Below are 26,773 nucleotides of genomic sequence, written 5' to 3'. Positions count from 1 at the left end.
ACTGCTGAACTTGCTAAATTAGCAGGCTTCTCCAAAAAGAGACTACAGCTCAACAGCAATCATCTGCTGCCTGTGAGATAACTAATAGGCAATCAACGTGGAAGAGAGAAGTTTAGGAGAATGTCAGATGAAGACAATGAAAACTACCTACAACAAGACAACATCCAGCTCTATATCAAATAACTCATAAGGATAAAATACATTTTACACTATGAAAGGTAACGCAAGGCGTTCCGGTGCTTATGGCAATACATCAATTTGGTACAATCTCTCAAAGTGATGGGAGGCGACAGTCTCCTGCTTTTCAGTTACCGTTGACCTCAGAACTCACTCTGCCCCAGACAAGATCTCCCTCCTCAATTCTAAATTAATAGTTGGGTTAGGTGCCCAAGTTTTCATGCTCTTTGTGCCCACACACTATATATTACAACTGTCTACAGACGTAATTAAGTATACAAAATATTTGTATGAAACATGTACACACTAAAATGTATGTATGAAAATATCATGAAACTGAAATTAAAAAGTTGAGGCATAGACACACAACAATTCTTGACTGAATCAAAAGTTTTTCACTTAGATACTACAAATCAGAGCAGACAGCACGGACAAAATTATTGCGATTTTTTGAACTTTCTACTAAGTTTTAAGTTACATTTATTGCTTTCGGGACAAGGTCAGTATAAACAACTACAATGACAGTTGCAGAGCAGAATGTGTGTCTACCATGAGAGAATCTGGGTCAAAGCAGCAGTGCGATAAAACATCACCCACATTATCTTGTGCCAGAAGAAACACTGAAAAGAGAACAGCCTAGCAAGCAGCTGTTAGGCCAAAAATATCCTAAGTTGTATTTATTCCAAAAACATTTGCTCTTGGATATTATCCTTTGGCTCCTCTATCCCTAATTAAGGAAATAATTTTATAAGTAGTCTGTATTTTTCCTGTTTAATCATCACTGCCCTAATATGAATGAGATCTATGATAATGGCAGAGAAAATACAAGCTAATGATTTATTAAATATTTCAACATTTTATCCTTAAAAGGTTATCCAGAAAAATCATTTTGTTATGCTAAAGTTTATATTTACTTAAAAACTAGATAGTTTGAAATACAAAATAAAAAGAGTTCTCCTTATCAGGAAAAAACACTGGGTTTATTCATTTGATGTCCCTTCAGCAGTATCAAGTTTGATTAAAATATAATTGCAAACTGCACATAAGCTGTTATAGTATAGAAAAGAATATATGTAGTTACCAGATTAGGAAGGGCAACATAAATCTTGGAAGAACCTAGAGGTTTATTATACTACTACATTCACTGAAATCTGAAAAATATGATCCAACCTCCTGTGCATGTGTGTGTCATGCTTTATGGAAGATTATTTTTAACCTGTAAAAGCCTACAGATGTATTATCCTCTCTCTAGTAATTAAACTGTGTCTCAGTGCAAAATTTTATAGTCTTAAAGAGGGGAAAAAAGAAACCATTTACAAGCCAACAATAAAATTGTCAGTTTTCAGGTCTCCTAGCTACCAGCGTGGCCAGTCAACATAGCATATCATCCATAAAGTTCAATACAGATGCAGATTTTTATACTTAATCTTATTAAGATAGTCAAGATTTGCAAACGGACAGCCCCTAACAAGATTTGTAATGGAGTCTGAAGTCCACAACAATTTTGTTAATAATATCATTAATTCATATGCTATATGGATATAGATACGAGTACTTCATCAAGACACCATAAATTTATCTGCTTACGGTGTTTAAGTGAACTCTACCTTAAAGCAGACATTTAAATAACTGCAACAATGGATTTTTGCAAATAAGCCAAATGACAAAAAAGCATGTAGGCATATATGCATATACACATACACACACACCCTACCTAAGCATGCATAACAGCTTTTAAAAATAATCCTTAGAAATATTTGATATGGCTCAGACTCAGAATAAGTTTTCTTACTAACTCTTAATAGGTTTAAGAATCTTACTAGGGACCCAACAGGCTAATTTTTTGTCCATGAGACAGGAGTTTTATAGCAGATTTGAAAACTTGGATGGAAAAAAGAAACCTGCTGTGCCTAATCTTGGGGGAGAGGGGGTGGCAGCCACCAATAACATTTGGCATTTTCCATGCCTGAGGAATCTTACATTTACATATAGTCTGAAAAGCCTGAAACTGAATTTTGACCACAAGCCACAACACTAACCTATGAAAGCCTCTTTCAAAGCCATTAAGTTTTCCCTCCATTTAAAGGCTAGGATGGAATTGACAAAGTAATTTTTTTTACACTTAGAATACAGCAGCGTTAGCTTTCCACATTGATTTATAAATACAAAAAAATCCAAGATTGGTATTTTGGCTCCATGGTAGTGACCTGTACCAGGAATCTACAGCCTGGTAAAATGAACTTTAAAAGGCCAAACAGAGCAAAGGTCTAACATCCTTCCAAAGAAAATCTTCTTGAAATCAACAAAAAAGGAGGAGGAAAAGTACAGTACACTCACCAGGCGTGTATTAACAACAGGAAACAGCAATGCCAAGAGGGCCCCATTCAGCATATGCATCTGCAACCTTAGAAAAAAGATGTGATATTATTTTCAAAGACGGAAATAAAATGCAATGTTTTCACATATTTTATGTAATAACTCTTCAATAAAAGGTAGCAAGAGATTTAAAAAAATTCTTTTGGCTTGAATTTCAATAAAGCCACTGTTAAATGCAATAACCAGATACTGTTAAATGCAATAACCAGGACAAAAACCTCTCTTTAAATACACACTTAAATAATTTCCTTAAGTAGGACTGCTTTCTATAATGAGCTTTGGATTCCTAGAAAGCCTGGACTGCCCGTTTGTGTTAATCCTGTTCATGATGCAAGCTGCTAAATAGTTGGAATTTTGCTGTTCATTTGTCTTTCAGAGCTTAAAATAGCACATTTGATAAAGGTTTTTACTCCCGTCTAACTCTATACACGTACAGCTTCAAAGTAAAGCTTCAGGAATTTGGAAGAAGTCCCTTAAATAAAAGAAGCATTACATTTGTCAAAATGCAACAGCAAGTCCTAAGCAAAGAATAATGTAGGAAAGTGGTAGTATAATACTGTATTTTGTATAGCTTTCAGCCATCTTTTCCTGAACCAAGAACACAAAAATAGTATCAGTACTATTTCAGTTTACTTTACATAAGACACAAAGTAAAGAATAAACTGTCTACAACCACTGCCTGTCATAAGCTGTTAAGAATTTAAAAGTAACTTGAGGGTGGAAAAGGTATTACAATTTCAAAACAGTTTTTCAAATATAATTTATATGCTGTCAGGGTATTAGAAAACAGAAAGGCTCATTCTGAAAAACAGCAAATATTGTGGCCTCTGCTCTGCAACGAGTCTTTTGCAAATGCATAGTAAATCCAGGATTTCCTGGACACCAGACGTACTTTTCACACTCTCTGAGATGGAGACCCTAACACAGTATCTCTGTATTCAGCCTACTCCCTGCCCAAATAAGAAACACCAGGAAAAAGTTGCAGACAGACAGTGGCAGTTCCAATATAATTCGTAAGGCATGCCCCTAACACTATTTTTCCAGTCACTGCCTAGACGAAGACAAGAAAGAGCTGAGCTAACTGTCACGGTGGCAACTACAGCCACCCCTGATTCCCATTCTGCCTGGGAAGTGCCGTGACAAGTCCCCACAATATGACCAGTTGCACCCCGTAGCTGCTTACTGGACTCTAGTTAGGACAACAGGAAATGGCCTCAAGTTGCGCCAAGGGAGGTTTAGATTGGACATTAGGAGAAATTTCTTTACTGAAAGAGTGGTTAAACATTGAAACAGGCTGCCCAGGGAAGTGATGGAGTCACCATCCCTGGAGGTATTTAAAAGACGTGTAGATGAGGCCCTTAGGGACATGGTTTAGTGGACACGGTGCTGTTGGGTTGACGGTTGGACTCGATGATCTTAGAGGTCTTTTCCAACTTAATGATTCTATGATTCTACTGCAGTAGTCTGTTAGAGCTTCTTGCACATTAGAAGCTCTTGTGGTTCCTAAAGTTAGTAACAATACACAACATTTTACAAAAGATTTCATAGATTTGAGAAATACCCAAGTCAGGAAGAATTTGCTTTTGTTATTTAACTTACATCCACAATTTTAAAACGAGACCCATACTGTATGTATGGCCTTCAAAGAAGCCCTGTTACTAATTTTTAGTGAGGATAATAAAAAGGTACAAGGCACATGACATAAATTACACAAGTCCATAATCTGTAGAAAGATGCCTGCATTCTCATCTTAGCTGAGCTAATTTATGTTGCTAAGTGAGGCCAAAAGGAGTACCAGTACAAAAGAACCAAGGGTATATGGCTCAACATCCATGATTTAAGCCCTGACCCTTTTCAAGGTGTCATTTTTCAATCCAACCAATATGCCTTTCCAACTGGATATATATCTTAATATTTTATGAGTTAAGCTGTGATTGACTTCTAAAATACATTATGCAAGTAGACAGAAATATAGCAAGGACGAGGCATTACCTGAAGAGAATCATTGCAATCCGACATGGAGGACAGGCAAGAAGAAAAATCTGAAATGTTAGAAACAAATTTATATTAATGATATGATGTCTTTTAGACTCCATTTTCTATATTTTTCTTTCCCAGTTCTGTATGTCACAAATCATTTCTAACCAGAACAACTGTTCTACAGCAGAGCTAGAAAAGACTAAAAATCTTGAGCAAATTAAAAGGTCTCACATTACCTACATATAAAAGGATTTAAGTGGTATGAGCAGCATCCAGGGTTCGGCTTCCGCCAGTGCCTAAGAAACAAGTCAAATTCTAGCCTCTTTGATATTGTCATTATAAAAGGTATCTCAAAGCAGATTATTGTATTACCAATCATTTTACTACAGCAGCTCCCTTAGCCCTCAGTCATGATAAGGTCCTTGCTGAGCTGAAGACCAAGTATTTACAATGACAACACTTCACTTCAGCAGTGCAGGACCCAGCTCTTGAAGATCTATGAGAGCTGGCTGTCTATAAAAGCCTCTCAATACTTCCCAAAATAAGGCTACCACAGTATCTGCTCTGTGCATAAGCTTAATAGTCATATTTAAATATGTCCATTGCCACACTCAATACAGTATTTTTAAAGTACTGTAAAAATTTCATCAATTATTAGCTAGCTGTTTCTCAAGACCAAAAGTAACTGAATACAACTGGAGCAGCAAGTTTGTTTTTCTGTACAGGCCATAGTCCTACCATAAATAGGACTTGATTTAAATTTTTATGTAATAAAGTATTGTTGATTTGCAACAACACCACATTTAAATTTAGAGGATAACCATCATCTTTTGATACTGCTGTCCAAAACTTCTCACAGCAACTTAAAATACTTCGTATCAGCAAGTCTTACTCTAGATATAAAGAGATTGCTACGTGAGTGTTCAGTGATAAAAATCCTATTTTTTATATTGTCCACTACTGCAAAGAAGAGACTGCTGTCTAATAAAAAGTATTTGGGAAAAAAAAAAGGATCACGCTTTTTATTGCTGTTGCTAAAATAAATTCACAATAGATTATTTCACTGCCAACCTACAAAACAAATTATCATTAAATCACTTCAAGTGAGAACATTTGGAGAATATGTCTGCTTTGTGGCCAAGTCAGATTAGACAATTCACCAAACATGTTTCTTTGAAGTGTTGCAGGGCTGGGAAGAGCCCTCTGATGTATATTCAAATTAATTACTACCAAATCATGTACTTGCTGCAGCAACAGTAGAAATGTGGAAGCCTCGACCATACTACTGAACCCTTGTGTATAAAAGGGGCTTGCTGTCATTACCGTGCAAATAAATGTACAAATTCCAAATATTTTATTTCCAGTGCAAGTTCTTAATATACAGCCATTTATTTCTCTAATCCGCTTACTTGTATTTTTAATTCAAGTCAGTCTCAGTAACAGTTTCGAACATGCACACACACACAAATTGTTTTTCCTAAGTCACACAGAACTCTAATAAAGGCACAGCAAGACAAGAGGCAGCAATTAAATTTAACTGAATGTACCTCAAGGCATTTTCTTAGTGAATACTGTTAAAATCCAATCAGAGTTTCTCTGAAGTCTTGTATTGAAAAAGCAAGTAATTTCTACTCATCAGAGCAGGTTAAAGAGGAAGAGAACGTAACAGATGCATGATGACAATCCAGTAATGGATGTTTTTTTGGGCTAAGAAAAAAAAAGAAAAAAGTATATGCCAGAAAAATCTTATGAGAGGTCTATATATCACCTTGCACATAAGGCTTCTGGGAAAAGCGTCTAACACTTACTATGCTTCACTATTCCATCATTGCATCTTTTTTGCAACAAACTTTGTTTACTAACTAAAGTTCCTTGAATTGTGGACTATCTTCTTTGGAGACCATACATATCTTCTACAGGTCCCTTATAATAACTATTTTTTCTTGTGTGCTACTTGCATGCATTAGTCAAACTTTTTAAACACTCCATGTTGTATGTTAGCAAAAGGAGATATGATATTTAGAGTCTCACTAGCTCATTCAGAAATCTGACAGAAGATACATGTTACTTTTGAAGCATATGTCATACCTTAATGGAAGAAGCTCTTCCAATATAGATTTTTTTTTCTTTTTATTTCCTGCATCTTAAAAAAAACAGATTGACCTTTTTCTCTATATGCACAAAATAATCAAATCAGAAATTTGTCTTAATCACACCAGTCATTTATTTTTCTGACACACTGCAGAATGCTCCAACTACCCCATGGTAGAGCAAAAACTACAATACAATTCTGTATACTGTTTAAATCTCACCACTGAGGATAAAAAATGGCTAGTATTAAAAAAGGATGTCATTGTTACAAAGACTGAGATGGACATACCAATCTAAAATACTTCACTACCATGGAGATGGCAAAGAAGAGAACAAGATTCACAGCTGCTTATTTTCACATCAACTCTACTGCAAGAAACACAGTTTCAGGAACTGATGAGGGAAAAATAAATATTTAATATTTTTAAGCGTGCAAGTCCCTCTGTTACGAGGGATCTTTCAGAAAATAAGCCTGACTTCCATTTTTTATGACCGCGGAGAAATCGTAACTAGAATGTTTATGTTAAAACTTTAGGATAGTGGAAGAGATCTTCAAATGTTTCAGCTTTAGCAGTTCAATATCAAGCACTTTCTCTCCAAATATGTATATACTTTCCATGATAAATAAACCTCAACTTCTTAAAAGGGATGTTTTGTTTTACAAGACACCCATGTATCTGATTTTCAAAGAACTCTATCACTGAGTAGATTCAAACATTATAAAAAAGTGTCATCATTCAGCTCAGAGTAATTAGCAGTCTTAAAATATCTACTTCACAGTAGACAAGCTCACAAGCTCTAACACAGTGTTCACATACTTATCCCATAATCATATCACATTTCACTGTCATACTGGAAATAAAATCCTTTGCCCTGCAGGAGGAAACAGCTATGTTTTATAAACCAAACAATGTCATACTAAATTAGCAGCATGGCTGTGAAGAGTTCCCAGCCTTTTTTTCCTGCTGAAACTCTCAAGGTTTTACATACTCAGGCTAGCACCGATGTCAGCCCCCCCTTCGCTGGCACATTGCAGGGTTCTAGTGTAAACAGGGCAGCACGTATTTTAAAGCACACTGGAGTAGGCTTCTCCTTGTTCAAGGCAGAATAACTAAACTTTCAATTTAGAAGAAACACTAAGAAACAACTTCAATGTCCTTCCTTATTCTTTCAGATCTGTTACCTGTTACGTTTTCACATGTTCAAAATGAAAAGAAGGACAAAGAATTAACTGGAAATCCAAAATGTACAAAAGTAACTATTTTGGGAGGGAAAAATAAGCTATAAAATATACATTGTCTGACAGGCTGAATTCTGGGCACAGTTCTGATCATTCCTTTCCCCTTTAACCTCTCTCTCTCAAAAAAAAACCCAGGTTTAGAAAAGGGTTACAGAGGTCAACAAGTACGATCAAAAAGTAAAGAACATCTTCCATACACGGATTGATTTAACACATTAAGACTCTTCAATCTGTAAAAGACTATAGGTTAATGAGAGTGAGAGAAAGTGAGGGTACAAAATCATGAGCGGCCTTGAGGAAATTTATAGATAACAAATCCTAGGGACAATATTCTGAGTCAGGATGCCTGAGTCTTTTCCACCAGCACAGGACCAGAAGATTCTACAACTGTTCTCGGGCAATAAATTGCAAAGAAACTCGTAACACTGGTCAATCCGCAAACTTCAACCTTGAGGACCGAGATAAAAACAAAAGTCTGAAATTCTGTCAATCTACTTCATAATTGCTCTACAAGACCATAAATATCATTGTCCATCCCCGTGAGAAATATTTCTGGCATGAAGAACTGCATGGCCAGCACTCCCCTGCATAAGCCCAAATACAAAGATCACACCACAACACATGATGGATCAGCAGGGCTGTTATAATTTGGAGACTGTAATGTACAGGATTGCACTGCTTAACTATTCCTTCACTGAACTCATGGTTGCTCTGAACTAACCCAGGACCGGGCTGCAAACCAGTCTCTTCCACATTCCCTTCTTCTAACCATGCACTAAGAAAAAGAGAAAGCTCCAAATGGTATCTACAGGTCTGGGATAGACTGGAAGGCAGAAGGAAAAGGATGGTAGTAATATGCTTTTAAAAATTTTCTAAAAGAAACGTGTGCAACCCTATCATTCAGTATTTGATGGAGTTCCCAAGAAACAACTTTTGAGTTCAATAGAGATCATTATTTCCTTAAATCTGATTGTATTAGCCATTTGTGTCAGTGTAGCAGGTAGAAGAGCCTGTATGTAAAAGGACTATTCTGAAGACAATAAGAAGGTAACGTTGCATTAGTTTATTCAGAAAACTTTGGTCACAAACAGGATCATGTGAAAGACCACAAACCTGTACAGTGTTATTTTTATTTTTAATCTTTTGATCTAGGAAGATGTGACCTAGAGAAAAATGTTTCTTCATTTGTTTATAGATAAACTGTTCTCTTTAAGAAGTGAATAGAGCAGTCTATTAGGATCCACATCGATGTTAAGGGAGGTCAATAGCAGGTTTCTTTCCCTGCTACATCAACGCTCAGTGCCCATATAAAAAGCAGAGAGAGATAAAAGGCAGTCTTTACTATTGTGGGAGAAGTGGCATTCTGTAGGGCTTCAACTGTACTTGCAACTCTTCATTTGCCAACTAATCCAAAAATAATACTTTCAGACTATGCATTCCCTACCTTTAAGTTTCCTGGCAGGATGAACAGGATAGCAATAGGTAGATATCACAAAGTATTACACTGGCCCTCCACAAATACCTGTTAAGTTCACTCCCTTTTTAATCACTAAAAGCATAGCCAAACAAGGGAAATGCTACTGATAAAAATGAACTAGGTAGCTGGGAAAAAACAGATCATTTTTCATAAATTCATTTTTAGAAGTCAGAATTTAGAAAACCAAATTACTCGTTGACATTGCAACAGTGTCTCTAGGTAAAAGTCAAACTCACAAGCATGGAAAAAAGGCTAAATATCAACCAAAATAAGCTGGTATTTTGCAGCAAGTTAGTTTTTTTTTTTTATTGATTATATCTGTTTTCCGAGTGCCAAAATGACAGGAATAGGTACCAAAATTTCAGAAGTGTGGAAAAAACCCAATACTGAAACAAACACCCCCAAATCCACAAAAGACTGCAACATCATGAAACCAAAAAGAACTATGTTAACTTTAATCTGACCTCCCTTTAATACAACCCAATTTCCTCATCTCTACACACTGCGTTGATCCCTAATAGTATTTTCCCTTCTTGCACTTCAAGAATTACATGTGCTACAATTATCACATTAATTTGGAGATATTAGAGGTTTCCATTATTTGATTTTTTACATTCATATGGAAACAATCTTATTCAAGCAACCTCTTTTACAGTTTGCACATCTAGACTTCAGCAATGGGCAAGTGCATCAGTGTAAAGAGGTGGAAAAAAGTAAAGAACACAAACCATGAAACATATCTGGCTTCCTATTTTCCATTTAACTGTATCACTAGATTGAAAACAGTAAGAAAGTAAAAGGGTTTTGTTGTATAATTGTGGGATTTTAATCCAGCAGTGCCTCCACAGTACCTTTGTTATGAATTACTTTTTTTTGGGGGGAAGAGGACATGAGGTGAGCAGATTTTACTAAATCTGCCTTATTACAACCCCAGCATACTCACATATTGAGAAACTCAAACTTTAACATACAGTCCCAAATATATTAGTGAGCTACTACCTATAGTAGCTAAAATCTACTATACTAGAACGCCTGCAAGCATTTTACCCAGCCTGTCATTATGAGCCATGACTTGCCTAAAATAGAGATCCTAAAACCAGTTGACCTAAAGTGAGAGGCTATGGTACATGCTAGAGTTATGTCTAGGAAAATTCTCAGATACTGGCCAGGATGTATATATTTATGTTATGTTACAGGTTCCAAAAACTTTGAGACCATTGCCATAAAATAATTTCTGTCACTGCAAATTTTCTCATTTGTCTAATACTTCCTAGTTTCTTTGACATGTAAGCATGCCACATTCCACCACTAGTTTTAGTAATCAACATTTCAAAAATCAAGACTAGTAAAAATCTCAACAGCTATTCTCAAAAGATATGCACAATCTTTTGTTCGAAAAGGATGCGACTGAAGGGTATAACAGCAATACTGTCTCTGAACTGAAGTAAAATACCTCTTCAAATATCTAAGCCTGGATACCATTCTATTGATTGAATGTTACTCCCTTACTCCATGAGCACTCTAAATAGGGAGAGCGCACCAGTTGTTTTTTTTTTTTTAATCCTATGACTTGGCTGGATCTCCAGGTTTTTTTGATTCCAAAACATTCCAAACCTCTACAAAATATTACACTTAAGAGCTCCCTTCAGAAGTATTTTAATGATGCTATTTTTCAGTTAGTACACTGAAGCAGAGAGTGCAGTCAAAACTTGTCATGAAAGGCTTTTCTACTACCAGTCTTAGTCCTGCTGAGACAGAAACATGCATAACACAAAGATCATCTTGTTTTATCAGAAAGAAACTTAAAAGACAAAAGAAGACAATTCAAAAGGTAGCAGGGGAAGAAAAGAACAAGTCACACAACTCTAACCATTCCAGATTAAACATCACTCGAACTATCGCTTATAATATCAATGGGAACGCTTACAGAGGTCTGAGTAGAGTTGTTTCTGGCAGAAGACAGCTAAGCGTGCTGCAAGTAAAACCACTGCACCTCACATGTGCAGCACAGATTTCATTTACCTTTCAAAACAGCAGCTTGTCTGTCCCTGAGCTGCCCGTTTGATTTAGTATAACGTTGCAGCAGACTGGAAACATATCTTTCTTTTCAAACATTCCAGTCATGATCACTTAACCAGGTCATAAATTGATTGTTTTAGTATACTACTTCAAAATGAAAACTTCAAGAGGTTAGATTTTAATTTCTACTTGCAATATTGAGAGCAATGGGAAAAATTCATGGAAACTGGATTCATCCAAAACTGGAATGAATTTAAAAAACAGAAAAGGAAAAAAAAAAAGGAAAAAAAAAAAAAAAGAGGGAGACAGGCTTTAGTCAATCTGCATTGAAATAAAATTTTTCACCCTTTCTTAGGTGTATCAAAGTACCCTCCAGAGCAGAAGAGATTAAAAGGTATGTTTAAAAGGCTGAGATACAGTGATCATACAGCTTTGATTCAGCATCTAGGTAAATGTTAGATGTTGATTGTTTTTGTATAAACTATCAATTCAGCACAGAACAGCCATATCACTTAAAAGCCATCTGTTTGCCTTCTAAAAGGTAACTTTAAAAAAAAAAAAAAAAAAAAAAAGCTGTGGTTTGACAAGTTCAGACTGCCAAATCTGAAAAGAGAACAGAGATCAAAAGATGTTACATTCTCATTGCTGAATAGCAGCAATTTGAATGTATTTAATATTTTAGCATAAAAATCACAGCTGCCTTACTGCAGCTGTCAGGCAGGTTCAGGGATTAATGAATGTGTCCTGTGGAATTGTTAATCTAGTGTTAAGAATTCTCATGATTCAAAGCAACATTGCTGGCAGAGCATTAAGTAATACTATAGTACAAGTAGTTTCTGTGTTATATAAACCAGACTCTGGGAACACAAGAAGCTGCCTGTCCCTCCTTCCAACTTCCCAGTTTCCCAGTTCTACCTGGGGATGAAAGAAGTGTATAAAGTTGAACAATTTCCATCCTCTACAATCTAATGTCTTGTAAATTATATATGTCCATTGGGACATTCTAGATTAGTCTCCCCTTCCACAGGCTTAGTTTGTTTACTCGACAAACCTGTACTCACCTTCTTCCCTTTTACCGTCTTAGGTGAAAGATTTCTAGACTTCTCGTATTTTAGGATTAATTATTAACATAAGACTTGGGTCTTTCATGTGTGCAGTAGCATTAGTTATCACATCTTAGGAATTAGTATTTCAGAGAAAAAGTGTCACTGAGGTTATTTTTCTTCCTTTTTCTCTAATCACTATCTGCACCAGCCCTTCACTAGTAGTGAGTTACTTCCGTCCCCATTCCTAGCTTAATGCTTTAGCAAAACCTGACAATCAAAAACTTATCCAGGGGTAAAAGAACAAAAAAGGCTGAATTTAAAAAAAAAAAGTCCAATTTCTTAAGAAAATTTAATTTGCACTGAATTTAGATGAATTTAGAACTCATTGCATGAGTTCACAATAAGATTCTCATGTGCATATTCATATACGTTCACTTCTCTTACTTCTTCCCCAAGCTTGACTTTTCATATCAGTTTCCTGAAGCAAAACCATCGTAGAAAAGTCCTGCTCTACTCTGCTTCAAGTCACCCACACCTTTTTCTCGTCACAGTTCAAAATTCCTCAGTCTGTAGCATTTTAAAATCAGCAGGATAATAAATATCTAACAGCTTTATTATTACAAATAATTTTTGCCAAAGAAACAGAAACAGTAACACAATCCATAAAAAGCTAAGGCATATAACATCATACTCCTGATAATTTAAGTTGGCACTTCACTAACTACCAAAGTATTAAAATATAAACAATTAAATTCACTTGACACTAATTATTTGGCAATCTGAATAAATGTAAACGCTTACTACATCTATCTGAAGCCCTGAGGAAGTGTCACGAGAAACATGAGTCCCATTACACTCTTCGCAGGTTTCAAATTCACGGTACAGAACTTGTTCTCGGTGAACATCAACACAGTTTAAATTGCTACAGTGAATGTGGTTGATGTACAACCACTGCAGTAAAACTCATCATCTGTGACTAGGAGTGTAAACATTTACAGCAACGCAAGGGAGACAACAAAGAAGGGGTTTTTAGAATGGAAATCATTAGATGGAAGTCATCTGGAATTTATAAGGTGTCCAATATGGTGACTGCTGCTATTTGATTTATCCACCAGTCCACTGAAGTTCCTAAAGGCCTCAGGTAGCTATTCCTGAAACATCAGTTTAAGCTGCTAGCAAACAATCTACATAGAATGGTGTGTGCAACTGGTAAATACGTTAAAAAATCCATCCTAAAAATATATTACAGCCAACAGTAATACATTACAACACTGGATAGTACACTGAAACAATTATTAATAGCTCCATTCTCAAAAAAAGGAAAAACAAAGAAACAAAACAGAAGAGGAAAAAAGAAACGAAAAAAAGGCCTGTCTCCATAACACATTGCTCGAACTACATACGTTAACACTTTGATCGATATTTGCTTTAAATCTACGATGACCTCGTCAAAACAAACATTCTATCCTCAAGCACAGCAGGTATTTCCAAATTCTAGCAACTTCAAAACAAAGGCTTAACCTAGAGCTTTAAACTCCAATTCCTCAACTAGAACATTCATTGGTAGCATGACATATTACCGTGATCCCTATCCCCTTGACTAAAGCATTCACAATTTCAGCTCAAGATAAAGCATGTACTGGCCAAATCTTGTCTAAGTTAAAGGGGCTGAACAGTAATCTCTTCAAACACAGAAAACGGTGATTCACAGCCTTAAGACACATTTACTATTCTTTTTATACTAAATTAAAAATTACTATTATTTCTGAATAAGAATCCTTGCCTTCCCTTATACTAACATTTCTCAATCTCTCTACTATATGCTGGGATTTACCAAAAAAAAGCACAATGGTGAAACAAACTATATACAGTGTTAAAATTATCATAGAAAAGGTTTTTGTCAGCTCAATAAATAATTATTACAATAATTACGGTGTCAGTTAAAGCCTCTAAACGTCAGTTGGCAGTGTTTTTTAAACACAACAAAATCATTGCTTAAAAATAAATTGTAACAATTAAGAAAAAATTAACAGTTATTGGAACCAAGGGCCGATTAAACTATACAAGCAAGCCACGGTTTTTTTGAAAGCCAAACTAATAGTTCTGCAGCATCCCAGACCCAGTATAAAGGAACTGATGATCTCTCTCATGACCTGTCACTTCATATCTATGCCCCTTGAGCTGCTATCATCTTTCTAGCAGTAAAGTGCACTCTTTTGCAAGAAATAAGGCTTGCCACCAAGAAATACTGGTGCTTTCAGTGCTTTAATTGTTCTTCATCTGCCCTTTTTCACCACATACTATGATGAATTTCCTCTCTAGCAATCAGCTTTAAGAGGAAGTATCACAAGCTAATTTGCAGTTGTAAAAAGAAAGACTTGTGTATTACGCAGATCTAAAAATCGAGCTGCATACTTCATAATCCGATATGTTTGTGAGCTGTGATTACGCACATCTTCCACTTAAGTGATGAATTTTATGTCTACCAGATAGCATTTCAGACCACTGAAAGGATTGTTGACCTTGCTGCAACAGTCTCACAGACCTCCTAAATGTACTGATTTGCGAATAAATCATACTATACTCCAAATATAATCTTGCTTTTCTCAAATTTTTTTTACAATCCTTAACATATCAAATTCTACTAAATTTCAGTTTTGTCATATCTCCTGAAACTGAGTCCTGTCTTCTGAGATGTTTTAAAAATTACAAGTTCTGCAGGTAGCAGTACTAGGTTTTGGAACATAGGAGGTATACACAAAAATTATAGGGATAAGGGAAATATGCACATACAAAAAAGGGAGATTTAGAAGCTTACATTTAGAGACTTACATTTTGAAAAACGTAGATATATTCACAGGAAATTTTACCTTCGCTGCTCTACATCTTCCCCAACAATCTTAATACATGAAGCAGTGAACAAAACTATTGAAAAACATCTTTGATTCAGAATACTGCTACCCTTTAAAAATTGAATATCTCATTAAATTTTTACTTGCAGGCTGTTGCTCATGTAACCCAATACCATTATCCAGTGTCATTTCTACAAAAACTTACTGAATTTCTGTAATCAAAGGTTCTTCATACTCACTCCCAAATAACAGGATATGAATGTCCCTTTAATTTTAATTCAAGGCTTTGAAAAGACAGAATATAGAAAACGATACACAATTTAACTGGATTCTTCCAAATATTACAAAGCGTTTATGAGCAGTGTTTGCAAATTAAATTGAGATTCACACTTGAAAAATCACATTTGACCACATAATCAGATTTCTTCCAAGGCTTAAAAAAAAAAAGGAGAGGGAAGAGGGGAGAGAGAGGGAGATAATTAATTAGTTATATGTCAGGACTTATTCCTAAATGATGCAGAATTCAGAGAAGCTATGTTTATTATGTAAGTTCCGAAAACAGCCCATTGTTTCCAAAAACACAGTAGCCTCTTTTGCAGAGGACAGAAAGGATCCAGGTCTCTAAAGCAGCTAAAACTGGAAATAATGAACACAGGATTTAGTATTTACTGAACTGCAGATGCACTTAGCACTGTTTTTAGTTATGCAAACATCAGATCAGAACACTGGACTCCCCTATACTTCTTTCCCTTGCCTTTTTTCCACGTATCACTCCTCTTTAGTTTACTTCATTTTGCCTAAAAAGATCACTGTTTTAAGGAATCATCCAGCAATACAGGCATTTTCTACAAAAACCTTTTCTTTATTCCAGACAGTCCTTAACTGTCTTAAGTGCAATAATTCGGTGTAGAATTCGAAGAGAATTATGACAACTTACAAGCTGAGGACTTACCACTGAGAAATTATTTTGTAGGAAGAACACTTCCCAAAACAAAACAAATAAATCCCAAAACTCATTTTACAGATTGGTATTAAGTCACCATTCCGGAAGAAGGCATTGGCATATTAAAATCAAGGAAGCTGGCAATTTACAACAGTTTAAGAGAAGGACTAGCTGTACATATCATTTTAGGATTAGATTGCAGTCACGTTTCTGCCACTTCCCTAAACAAGGTTTCAAGAAACTTAACACACTTAATTTCTACAAACTGGTCAGCCATAACCTTCAGTGTTCAGAACTGAATAGTCTTAGCGAAGCTCCAAGAAACCAAATTAAAACTATCAGCTTCAAGATCCAACTCACAAACCTAAAATTCAAATTTAAAAAAGAAAAAAATAATCACATAATCATTAAGGCTGGACAGGACCTTTCAAGTTCACTTCACCCGACCATTGTTACCCACAAACTCTGATTTAGATGGTTTCGCATAATAGTTTTTCCTTACATTCTGTTTTCCAAATTTCTCTTTTGCAATACAGACTAATTTTATCTCTGGGTCCTGGTTTATATTTGTCTTCATTGCCCATTACCTCCAGCTTGATGTCTTCCAGGACATCAAGAGATGCCTGTGTTTATGCATTTTCATTAAGTTACATTGATTGTGAATAACAGCTTGCAAAATATGTGTGTCAGAAATTACAAACTGGGGGTACAGGAACAAATCATGAAGAACACAGAGTTTTTGACGGAAATTCCAACTGTTCCTTCACTGAACTGGAAATGAAGAACTGCCACATGAACACAAGTGTTTGATATAATTGGTTTTGACATTGCAAGGCATGAAATTTCCCTTTCACCTCAGTAAAGCAATTTTGATGCTCATACACATGGAGACAACACTTACGTATACACTTCTCAACAACCATGCTCTGGATGCTGCTAGAAGTCTCCTTTACAAAACTTTTAAAGAAATCAATAGTGCTGCAATTGGCTGTTGGGTGAATCTTCCCTCTTACACTGCTGAATCAGAAACTTAAAAGATTTCCTTCACATCTTCAATTTCAATACCATAATTATGGGTCCTGAAATACTCAAAAGGATTAGTGTCATGAAAATACAACACTTGGTCCCCTAAACATATGCTAAATTTTTTCCTGCTATGCAAAGGAGAATAGGTTTGCAACACCCTAGTGGACTTAATGTTTCCCTTTTAGGATACCCTTTTACACCAGGTTTACAGCAGTCCAGTCATATCCTCAGTCCTAAAAAGAGAGTGTTTTCTTTTTTTTGTTGTTTTTAATAGAGGTATTCAAATAATTTTCAATAAAACCACTCTTTATATAAAAAAAGAGCTTAGTATGAATTCCTTCATAGACTTCCCCCATCGCTGCACCACACACCAACTAAATATTGTACTGCACAAAAAAACCACCATCATCCCCATCGGATAGCTGTCAAAGAAACCACAGACGTTTCCATTCACCTTTGGTTTTAAATATATATATAAATTTTTAAAAAATTGAAGTATTTATCTCTCAATGATGCTGCACTTACATCATTGGTGAAGAAACAATATTGCCCTTCTTCCTCCAAAAGCTATGCAAGAAGCCAAAACCAAGACTAGAGCTGGAAATGAGTAGTACTGTTTCTAGATAATTCAACTAGGTGGCAGGATGGCAACAAATTCTGATTCTGATTAACCATGAGAACTGTTTAGGCAATTAAGTATGTTCATTTGATAGACACTTCATCCTTGCAATGACACATCTAAACTAGTTCTTCCCACTTATGAAAAAGATTTGATTTGAACACAGGTTGGCATGACAGGCAGAAATTAGACACCTGATCAAAACAGACTCATTTGTAGAACTCAGTATCCATTATATTACACAGTTTTGTCTGCCCAAATGCACCACAGATGTAATTCCCATTTTATTTTGTGATTCCATTTCAGTCTTAGGTCTTTTAAAAGCAGGACTTCTGTTTTTATGCAGAGAAAATCTGAAGGATAACTTCCAGTTCCAGATATTTTTGGCTCCGAGCCCAAAGCCTTTGTTGCTCGGAGGTGAAACAGTCTCAGCTGAAGAAAAGGAGAACAGAAATTGAGTGAAAGAAGAGACCTTTACCAACAGCTACTGTTGGCTTCCCTTTGAAGTGATCTTGATTGTTGTAGCATGTTTCATCTCTTCACCTCCTACCTTGTTCATCCTAATGTTTAGGCGCAGCAGCAGGACTATGTACAAACTACTTTAAGAACGGAAGTGAAGGATAAATTGTATTTTCATATATTTCATCTTGCCAACCTGTTGCCCTCGGCAAATTCAGGCCAGAAAAACAATGCTTGCAAGATTCCAACTACTATGTATTACTTTTCTGTTGATGGAGGTCATCAACTATCTTTGTATCTAACCTGTTTTCTCTGCTGAAAGCTGTTGGTTTTGCAGCTATTTTCATTCTCTAGATTAAGCCCAGGCCTACTTCTAATACATCTGTTTGAGGATGAAGAGGCATGTCTTCTGAATTTTGCTGACATACCCATCTTCTCAATTTCACGAATGCTGGAACACCATTTCTAAGGAGTAATTAGCATAGGATTATTAAAAAAGCTTCACAGTTGGTCAAAAAGAGATTAAGAACTGCCCATGCCTGACTACAGAGGTTAAGTCTCTGTCCTCCTGGGGGAAAGCATTAATGAATGAGGTAAAAAATACTAGCTCCCCCACTTATGTGTAAGCATTAGCTTTTGCTGAATACTTATCGTAACATCATATTATAATACCATATCAAGACAACTAAACTTTCAAATCATAATGGTAACATATGCTCACCTTCTTCCCAGAGAATTAGTAGGAAAATTTTCCAGTAAACATTGAGTATTGCCAAGAAATGGAATGTGGCTATATTATTTTATTTTAATTATTTCTACAGCTCTTGCATGCCTTCTACTTTCCCCTTCATTACCAATACTGACTAATTGATTGCACAGCAATTGTTACCACTTCATGGCAGGCAAGTGTCCTATGGTGTAAAATACTGAGCTAACGTTGCATCACTGCTTAGGTATTTACATAACCTACTAATTAAGTTCTGGAACTGTAAGTTAATTGCTGTAAAGGTCTTGAATATTGCTGTAAGAGCTTGTTTCTCCCCTCTTGAAACAACACCCACTCCCTCAAACCTCTGGTACAACAAGAAAAGATGTTTCCATTCCTGTCAGGAAAAGCTCTCCAGGAGTGAAACTAACAACTGGCTTGATCTGATCCAGCCCAGATCACTCAGCATTCTGCAAAAGGAGACTAAGAATGGCACTGGTCTGATTTTCATCTGTTACTGATCTTAGCAGATGTTGTTATCATGGCAGCTTTTATGAAAGCCTTTTTGGCATTCTTCTATTAATTCTTGAGCTTAAATTTTGTAAGTTGTCCAGTATTGAGGGTACAATATTAGCAAAATTAAACAAAATAATAATTTTTGACATCTCCCACACTCCTTACCAAGCTCAGTGCAACTGACAGTTAAGTACATGCACAGGACTATTGACAAATACAGCTTGTAAGCTTTTGATATTGCAGTTCAGTAACTGTTTATGAATGTTTCCATTATTTTGGAAGCTACACAAATTGCACATTATCATGCATCAACAACCAAGCCACAACTCATTAAATCACATAGTTTATCCACAGGTATTAAGCCAGATCGGTGTGTTCACCCCATGTAGGAGACACGGGTAACATTTGTTTCCTTACTATTCAGCTTCTAGAATTAGAAAGGTAAACCAACATTGTCTACGCAAAATAAAGAGTAATTTGTTTCTTCAACACCTTCACAAAATACATTCACACCCCTAAAAGTCACTTGCTTGGAAAAGTTGCATATAAACTACATAGCCGCTTTAGCAGTAATCTTGTTTTCACTAAATTTGGTGCAAATTTTACCACTGCTGTCAGTGGAAACAGCATTTTCTATTCTCGAAACAAGGATTAGGTGAAAGTAAGTGGTGAGACAGCCTTAATTTTTTGCATTTTCAACCAGAGATTTGGACATTAGTCACAGCTACAATTTTACCTTTTCATTTGACCTGTTTTTTTCATAGATTTCAATTCAGCTGATTGAAAACTAAGTCAGTTTTTAAAAGTTTATACCAATTCTTGGCATTTGTACTTTTGCTATGCACTTTTGGTCCACAAACCGACCACAGGAAAAATACTGCTTTGCAAGTGTAAAACTAAAGCAAACTTCCTGGTGACTGTACACGAGCCTTACCTGCATCATAGTGACCACATGACAGGGATTCAGGAGGTAAATGACAGTCCTGGTGGCAAACTTGAACCCCACCTCCAGCCCAAAGATGAGACAGAGCACCACCAGCAGCACATTCTTGCCCAAACTCTCCTGCTTAGCCTGGGGCTGCTGCAGCAGATGACCCTCCAGCTCCCTGAAATGCAGCTGCCTGAGCTTCCACAGGGACAGAAGGATCTCCACGACGCCCACACTCAGGAAGACCAAACTCTCCAGAAAGCGCTGCTGCCCAGAGAGAAAGGCCGCGCATTCTGGCCCTCCATTGCCAGCAAAGCTGGGGTCCACACCCCCATACATCCAGTCCAGGAGATTATGGAGGCTGTAACGAGACATGGTGGGACAGTGCCTCTTCTCCTCCCTGCCACTGTCCAGGAACAGGTAGCAGCAAGATGGAATCAAAGCCAAAATGCTGTCGGGCTGACGAAACATGAAATGCGAGGACGGCCCCTCTGTAGTCCCCTTCCTTCCCAAGCTTCAGGAGAAGCAAGTAGCTCAGCTCGGGGCAAGGCCAATTTTTGGCTTTTCCTTTCGATGCCGGGACGAGACCCGCAAGCAGCAGCCTGCAAGAAGGGAGGAGCCACACGTGAATGGAGCCTGTGAGCAGTGGCGAAAGCCCCTCGCCTCAGGACCCCTCCTCTTCCCCGCCTGGCACTATCCGCCCACCCCCGCCAACACTCGTCGCTCTCCCCTTCCTGACCGTTACAGGGCTGCCCTTCTCCTCAGGACAGCCCTACGACCTGCCCCCCCCCCGCTCCGCCACCGCCTCTCCCGGCTCCGCCGGGCCCCGGCACGGCCCTCCGCCGGGCCACTGCCCCCCCTCCCCCCCCCGCAGCCTGCCCCACCTGCTCTCCCGCCGCCCCTCGCGCCGCAGCCCGCGCGCCCCAACGGCCGCCGCTCGCGCGCCCACCCCTTCCCGCCGCGGCAACGGGCCCGGTACCTCCGCCGGCGGGGGCGGGTATCTGCTCCGTTAGGGAGCGCGGCGCGGCCGGGAGGAGGCAGGCCCAGCGCCCCCAGCCACGGGGCCGGCCTCGGCGAGGGAGGGGAAGGAGGAAGCAGCGCTCCCCTCAGCGGCGGCGCCGGCACGGCTGAGAGTCCGAGTCCGAGCCCGAGCGGGCGGCCCGCTCCCCGCTGCCGCCGCGTCCCGCGGCTCTCCCGGCCCCTTCCCAGCGCCGTAGCATCACCCCACCGACGTGCCTGACTCACACCGAAAAATGGACGAGCCACCCGGATTGGCTGCGCCCGGCCGCCCGCTCCTCCCTCCGCCCCGGCTGCTCCCGCCTCCCGCGCCTGCCTTCGTTCCCCACCGCCTGCCTTCGCCCCCGCGGCTGCCTCTTCCTCGGCGGGCTGCGCTCGCCTCTCCGCTGCTCCCCGCGTCCTCGGCTTCCTCCTGCCTGTTGCTCCTGCTTTCGCCCGGCTGCTCCCCTTCCTTCTCCTCGCAGGCCGTCCTGGCGTTCCCACCCGCCCGGCTGCGCTCTGTGCCACCGGCGGAGAGGAAGAAAAGGGCCAGACATAGTTCTCCTCCCCGTGCTGCTCGGGCCGCGGCCCGCGCTGCTGGCGTGCCGGGAGTGCGCGCCCACGGCCGCCGTGCTGTTCGCCGACCCGGTTCAACAAGCGGCGTTAACTCGATAAACTAGTTTCTCAAGTGCCACTGCAACAGGTATTAGTCGGCCAAGGAACCGCGGTGGCCTGCGTCTTCACGGCACACCATAAAAGGCCAGACTTGAGGGGGGCTTCAGCTCAGCCGCAGACTGAACGCGGGGTAAGTGCGTGCAGTCAGCTGCACCTTGGTACAACAGGTAGAGTGCAGACCCGTTTGTGTGCATGCCTCAGTGATTTACTTACGTATGTGCAAAAGTGAGCCTCGTGCAGTGGAGGCCAGGTTTGGTTCCTGGAGGCAACTGGTTTGTGGCTTTGTGAAGCAGTTGTACTGCAAATGTGTAACTCTGTTCCTATCGGAAAGGCAAAGGTAGGTGGAGATCTAGGTAGAGTAGTGGGTTAAGGCGATGTTGTCAAGGTAGAACCGTGAATGAACACACCCTGGGAGCTGTCTCGTACTACAAATTTTATTTCACATACCCGGCCCGTAGCACGTCGCTCTCCCCCTCCTGTTACATGGCTGCCCTTCCTGAACCTTGTTGAGGTTCAACAAGGCCAAGTGCCGGGTCCTGCACTTCGGCCACAACAACCCCAGGCAACGCTACAGGCTTGGGGAAGAGCGGCTGGAAAGCTGCCCAGAGGAAAAGGACCTGGGGGTGCTGATTGACAGCCGGCTGAACATGAGCCGGCAGTGTGCTCAGGTGGCCAAGAAGGCCAATGGCATCCTGGCCTGTATTAGGAATAGTGTGGCCAGCAGGAGCAGGGAGGTGATCGTGCCCCTGTACTCGGCACTGGTGAGGCCGCACCTCGAATACTGTGTTCAGTTTTGGGCCCCTCACTACAAGAAGGACATGGAAGTGCTGGAGTGTGTCCAGAGGAGGGCAACGAAGCTGGTGAAGGGCCTGGAGCACAAGTCTGATGGGGAGCAGCTGAGGGAACTGGGGTTGTTTAGCCTGGAGAAGAGGAGGCCGAGGGGAGACCTCATCGCGCTCTACAACTACCTGAAGGGAGGTTGTAGCGAGGTGGGTGTTGGTCTCTTCTCCCAAGTAACCAGTGATAGGACGAGAGGAAATGGCCTCAAGTTGCACCAAGGGAGGTTTAGATTGGACATTAGGAGAAATTTCTTTACTGAAAGAGTGGTCAGGCCTTGGAACAGGCTGCCCAGGGAAGTGGTGGAGTCACCATCCCTGGAAGTATTTAAAAGACGTGTAGATGAGGCCCTTAGGGACATGGTTTAGTGGACATGGTGTGTTGGGTTGACGGTTGGACACGATGATCTTAGAGGTCTTTTCCAACCTCTATGATTCTATGATTCTCCGCAGGACAGTACTATGACAGCACTGTCACTGGCCAAACTGTTGAGCCTGCATAATTGAAAATAAAAGCTTAATTCCACAATTAAGTTTGAAAAGACCAGGCAGATATCTCTACTGGCTGAGTCGAAGTGATTTCCATATAGACAGAGAGGTAGCAACACCTGGTCTGTAAAGCTGGAGGCAGTATGTGCATGCCATTGTGCTGTGAAAGGAATTATTCCTTTTTTGGGAAAGAAGGGGGACCCACCAGGCTTTTCCAAGATCTTCAAGGGCTCCTTTCCACAATTGGAGCTTGGTAAGAATTCTTCTACAAAATGCTGTTGCACAAACCTGCTGCAGAAAGTGAATGTGCAGAAACCAGATGTGCAACCTGAATAGGCACAAACGCCACTAACTGGACGTGCACACACCTGCAACACAAACCTGCTGTTACTGTTATTAACAATGTAAATAATGGAACAGAGAACACACTTACTAACTTTGCAGGTGACGCAAAGCTGAGGGGAACAGAATTGACCATTCAGAAACATGCTTTTTTTAAAAAAATGAAGAAGATACTCAGTAAGATGGACTTGCATCATAATTCAGCACATTATACTGGTATAAGCCACCTGCTATAGATCACCACTGCCTTTCCTCTTCCCCTTGCTACTCATTTTCTCTCACACTGTCTTATGCCAGCATAAGCTTTTCTGGGGCTATGTGGTTGACCGTATGAGGAAGCTGATTAACATTACAATTATAATTCCAGAGGTAGTTATAACCTGGAGCACTTTGCTGATCTATTTGATCCTACTTTGGGTCATGGTGATGGATGAGGCGACCTACCGATTTCTTGTTTTTCTGTGATTTTCCACTCATTAGAAAGAAAGAACATAGTTGGTATAAAACTGGGCATCCTGGTACGATTGATACTTCTTTGCAACAGCACAATATTGTTAATTCATGTTCAGACTGTGATCCACTGTAAATCCAAAAGATCTGGTTTTCTGATCTTGATCTGCTGGGTGGCTTAGGCACAGTTCCCTCATTCTCTCTGTTTCAGTTTCTTCAGCTTCTTTGAAAAGCACTCTGAAATCTGTGAATAAGAATTTAGTATTATTGACTGAACGCTAAGCCGTTGCTCTTTTCTGTTTGTTAACCATTTCCTCTCATCCTTTCACTAAGTAATTGAGGCTCTTACTAAGATCCATGGTAAACATATATATCTACTATGTCAATAGAAATGGTTCTCTAAAAGCAATAAATTCCTGTAATTAAAACGTTTGCACAAGAGCCTGAGGCTTGTTCTTGTATCTAACATGAGATTTATTTTTCTGTCTGTGGCTTCTTGAAATATAAAAATGGTGAAATCTAATGTTAATCCATGAAGAAGTGCCAGGGCCCTGAGTGTGCCAGTAGTCCTTAACCACCCGGAGCAGCCTTGTGTGGGGCTCCTACTTGCAGATCATCTGCCTGGGAGCTCTGTGTTAGCTTAAAATGGAAGCTGGGTTGAGACTCTGTGTTAGTCTGTCATTTCTTGTCTGGAGAACAGTACTGGGCACAGTACTGCAGGCTGAAGTATGCTTTGAGCAGTCAGAATGAGACTTGAAATAGCCACTGCGCAGCACTTGCGGACTACGGGCATGAATATATTCAAGTCATGTGCACAGAAAGCAACAAGATTTCTACTGCTTAGAGTTGTAAACCAGAAGGCTTGTTTCTGTACAAAATAGAAACCAGAGTCTCTTTGGCTTTCTACTAACATCTGACCTCTTTCCACTTTTCACCTGGCCTTTTTGCTGCGTTCCTTGTAGCCCAGGAATTAAATCAAATGTACTTTCCCTTCACAAATTAGGAAGATTGCTCCCCTACCCTGACTAAATCTTCAGAAGTATATACATGTACATGCTTCCTCTCTCCTTCTCTTATTTTCAGTGTGGTTTTTGTTGTTAGGATGGCTGCGATACCCTGAGCTGAGTTCTACTAAGTCCTGAAATATTTTTATAGTCTTAAGGAAATTCTTCTCCTTTTTTCTACCTTTCAAAAAGTAATCAAAACCAGGATCATTTGCGAAAGCAGTGGGGCTGCAAGCAATGCTATACTGCCTATGGTAAATGCTGATTACTTGCTTTGTTTTATTGAGCATAAACATGGGAAATAGACTGCGATAATTAGGCAGCAGTCAAACACTCTACTACTTGCTATACTTCTCATAATTAAGCTATAGCTGAGCATATATCAATGTTGCTAGCATACAATACACTTTTAGATCTAATAGAAAATGTCGCTTATCTTGCTGTAGGTATCAGATGCCAGGTAAGGGGTCTCTCAGCCTTGAGGGGTAACCTTGAGAGGCGTCCCTGCTCAAGGGGGAGATCGCCGCCGCGCAGCCTGCTGGAGAGCTCAGTGGGCTTGGGGGGGTACAGATATTTATAGCATGAAGTGATTGACTCGTAGTCAAACCCCCCTTTGGTGAACGTGCAGGTGTGCAGCTGTAGCAGGTTTCCTTTTGTCTAATCCCAGCTCAGGCGGGTACTGTTAGCTCCTGGTAAGCCATGGCCTAGACTCCTTAGCTCCTGAGAAGCTATGGCCTAGCACAATTATCATGGTTTGCCCGTGAGGGCTGACTTCAGTCAGGCATACTTGTCGGCGGTGCCTGAACCAAAGCAGTGTTCTCACTCAGAGTGGGTACCTCCGTCACGTCATCCTACCACGAAAAGGGACGATGAGTTACAGGATACGCCGTCACCACGCAATTTATGGTGCTGCAAGCAAGAGCTCTTCTGGGGCACCTTGGGGCACAAGCTGCAGAATTAACAGCATGAGCTAGAGCATGTGTTTTAGCAGAAAATCAAACTGCTAATATCCACATAGACTCCAAATGTCCTCTGGGAGTAGTGTTTGCAACAGAACTGATCTGGAAAGAAAGACAGCAGGACAGAAATAAGAGCAGGACAGAAAATAACACAACAAGAACAAATTTTGGATCTTCTACATGCTCTAGAAAAACCAGAACAAGTAGCAGTATTATACCATAAAGCCATACCAGTGAGATACTTCTGATCTGACTGAAGGAAACAATCTTGCTGACAGTGCGGCTAAGGCTGCAGCAGTCTTACAACCCTTACAGGTCCAACCAAAAATACAAGAAGATTGACCATATCTGAGGAAGACTTAAAAAAGAGAACACAAAACTTTGCCCACAGAAGAAACTGAAAAATGGAAACATTTAGGAGCAAAATGAGTAAATTGAATCTGGACATTAGAAGAATAACTGGCTGAAAACATGAAAGTGGTCAGTATTTTGCCCACAAAAAAGAGCATTTGCAAAATGACAGTTTGTTGTCCATAGAAGAGGACTCATCTGCTCAATGGCTGACAT

General features: G+C 39.5%; 1 protein-coding gene across 1 annotated transcript in view; it reads right to left on the bottom strand.

Moving 5' to 3' along the window:
* TMEM164 (transmembrane protein 164) overlaps positions 1–21,693 on the bottom strand; it is a 42,908-nt gene extending 21,215 nt beyond the window's left edge. The window contains exons 1-4 of the mRNA XM_075162446.1: positions 21,435–21,693; positions 20,462–21,057; positions 4,546–4,595; positions 2,515–2,581 (exon numbers count right to left, since the gene is read on the bottom strand). Coding sequence (XP_075018547.1) covers positions 2,515–2,581; positions 4,546–4,595; positions 20,462–20,926 — 582 coding nt within the window. The 5' untranslated portion in view covers positions 20,927–21,057; positions 21,435–21,693. The remainder of the gene's footprint in view (positions 1–2,514; positions 2,582–4,545; positions 4,596–20,461; positions 21,058–21,434) is intronic.
* Between the last annotated feature and the right edge of the window lie 5,080 nt (positions 21,694–26,773).

This window comes from Calonectris borealis, chromosome 13, assembly GCF_964195595.1.
Source record: "Calonectris borealis chromosome 13, bCalBor7.hap1.2, whole genome shotgun sequence".
In the NCBI taxonomy this organism is placed as follows: Eukaryota; Metazoa; Chordata; class Aves; order Procellariiformes; family Procellariidae; genus Calonectris; species Calonectris borealis.
This window is presented reverse-complemented; position numbering and strand designations above follow the sequence as displayed.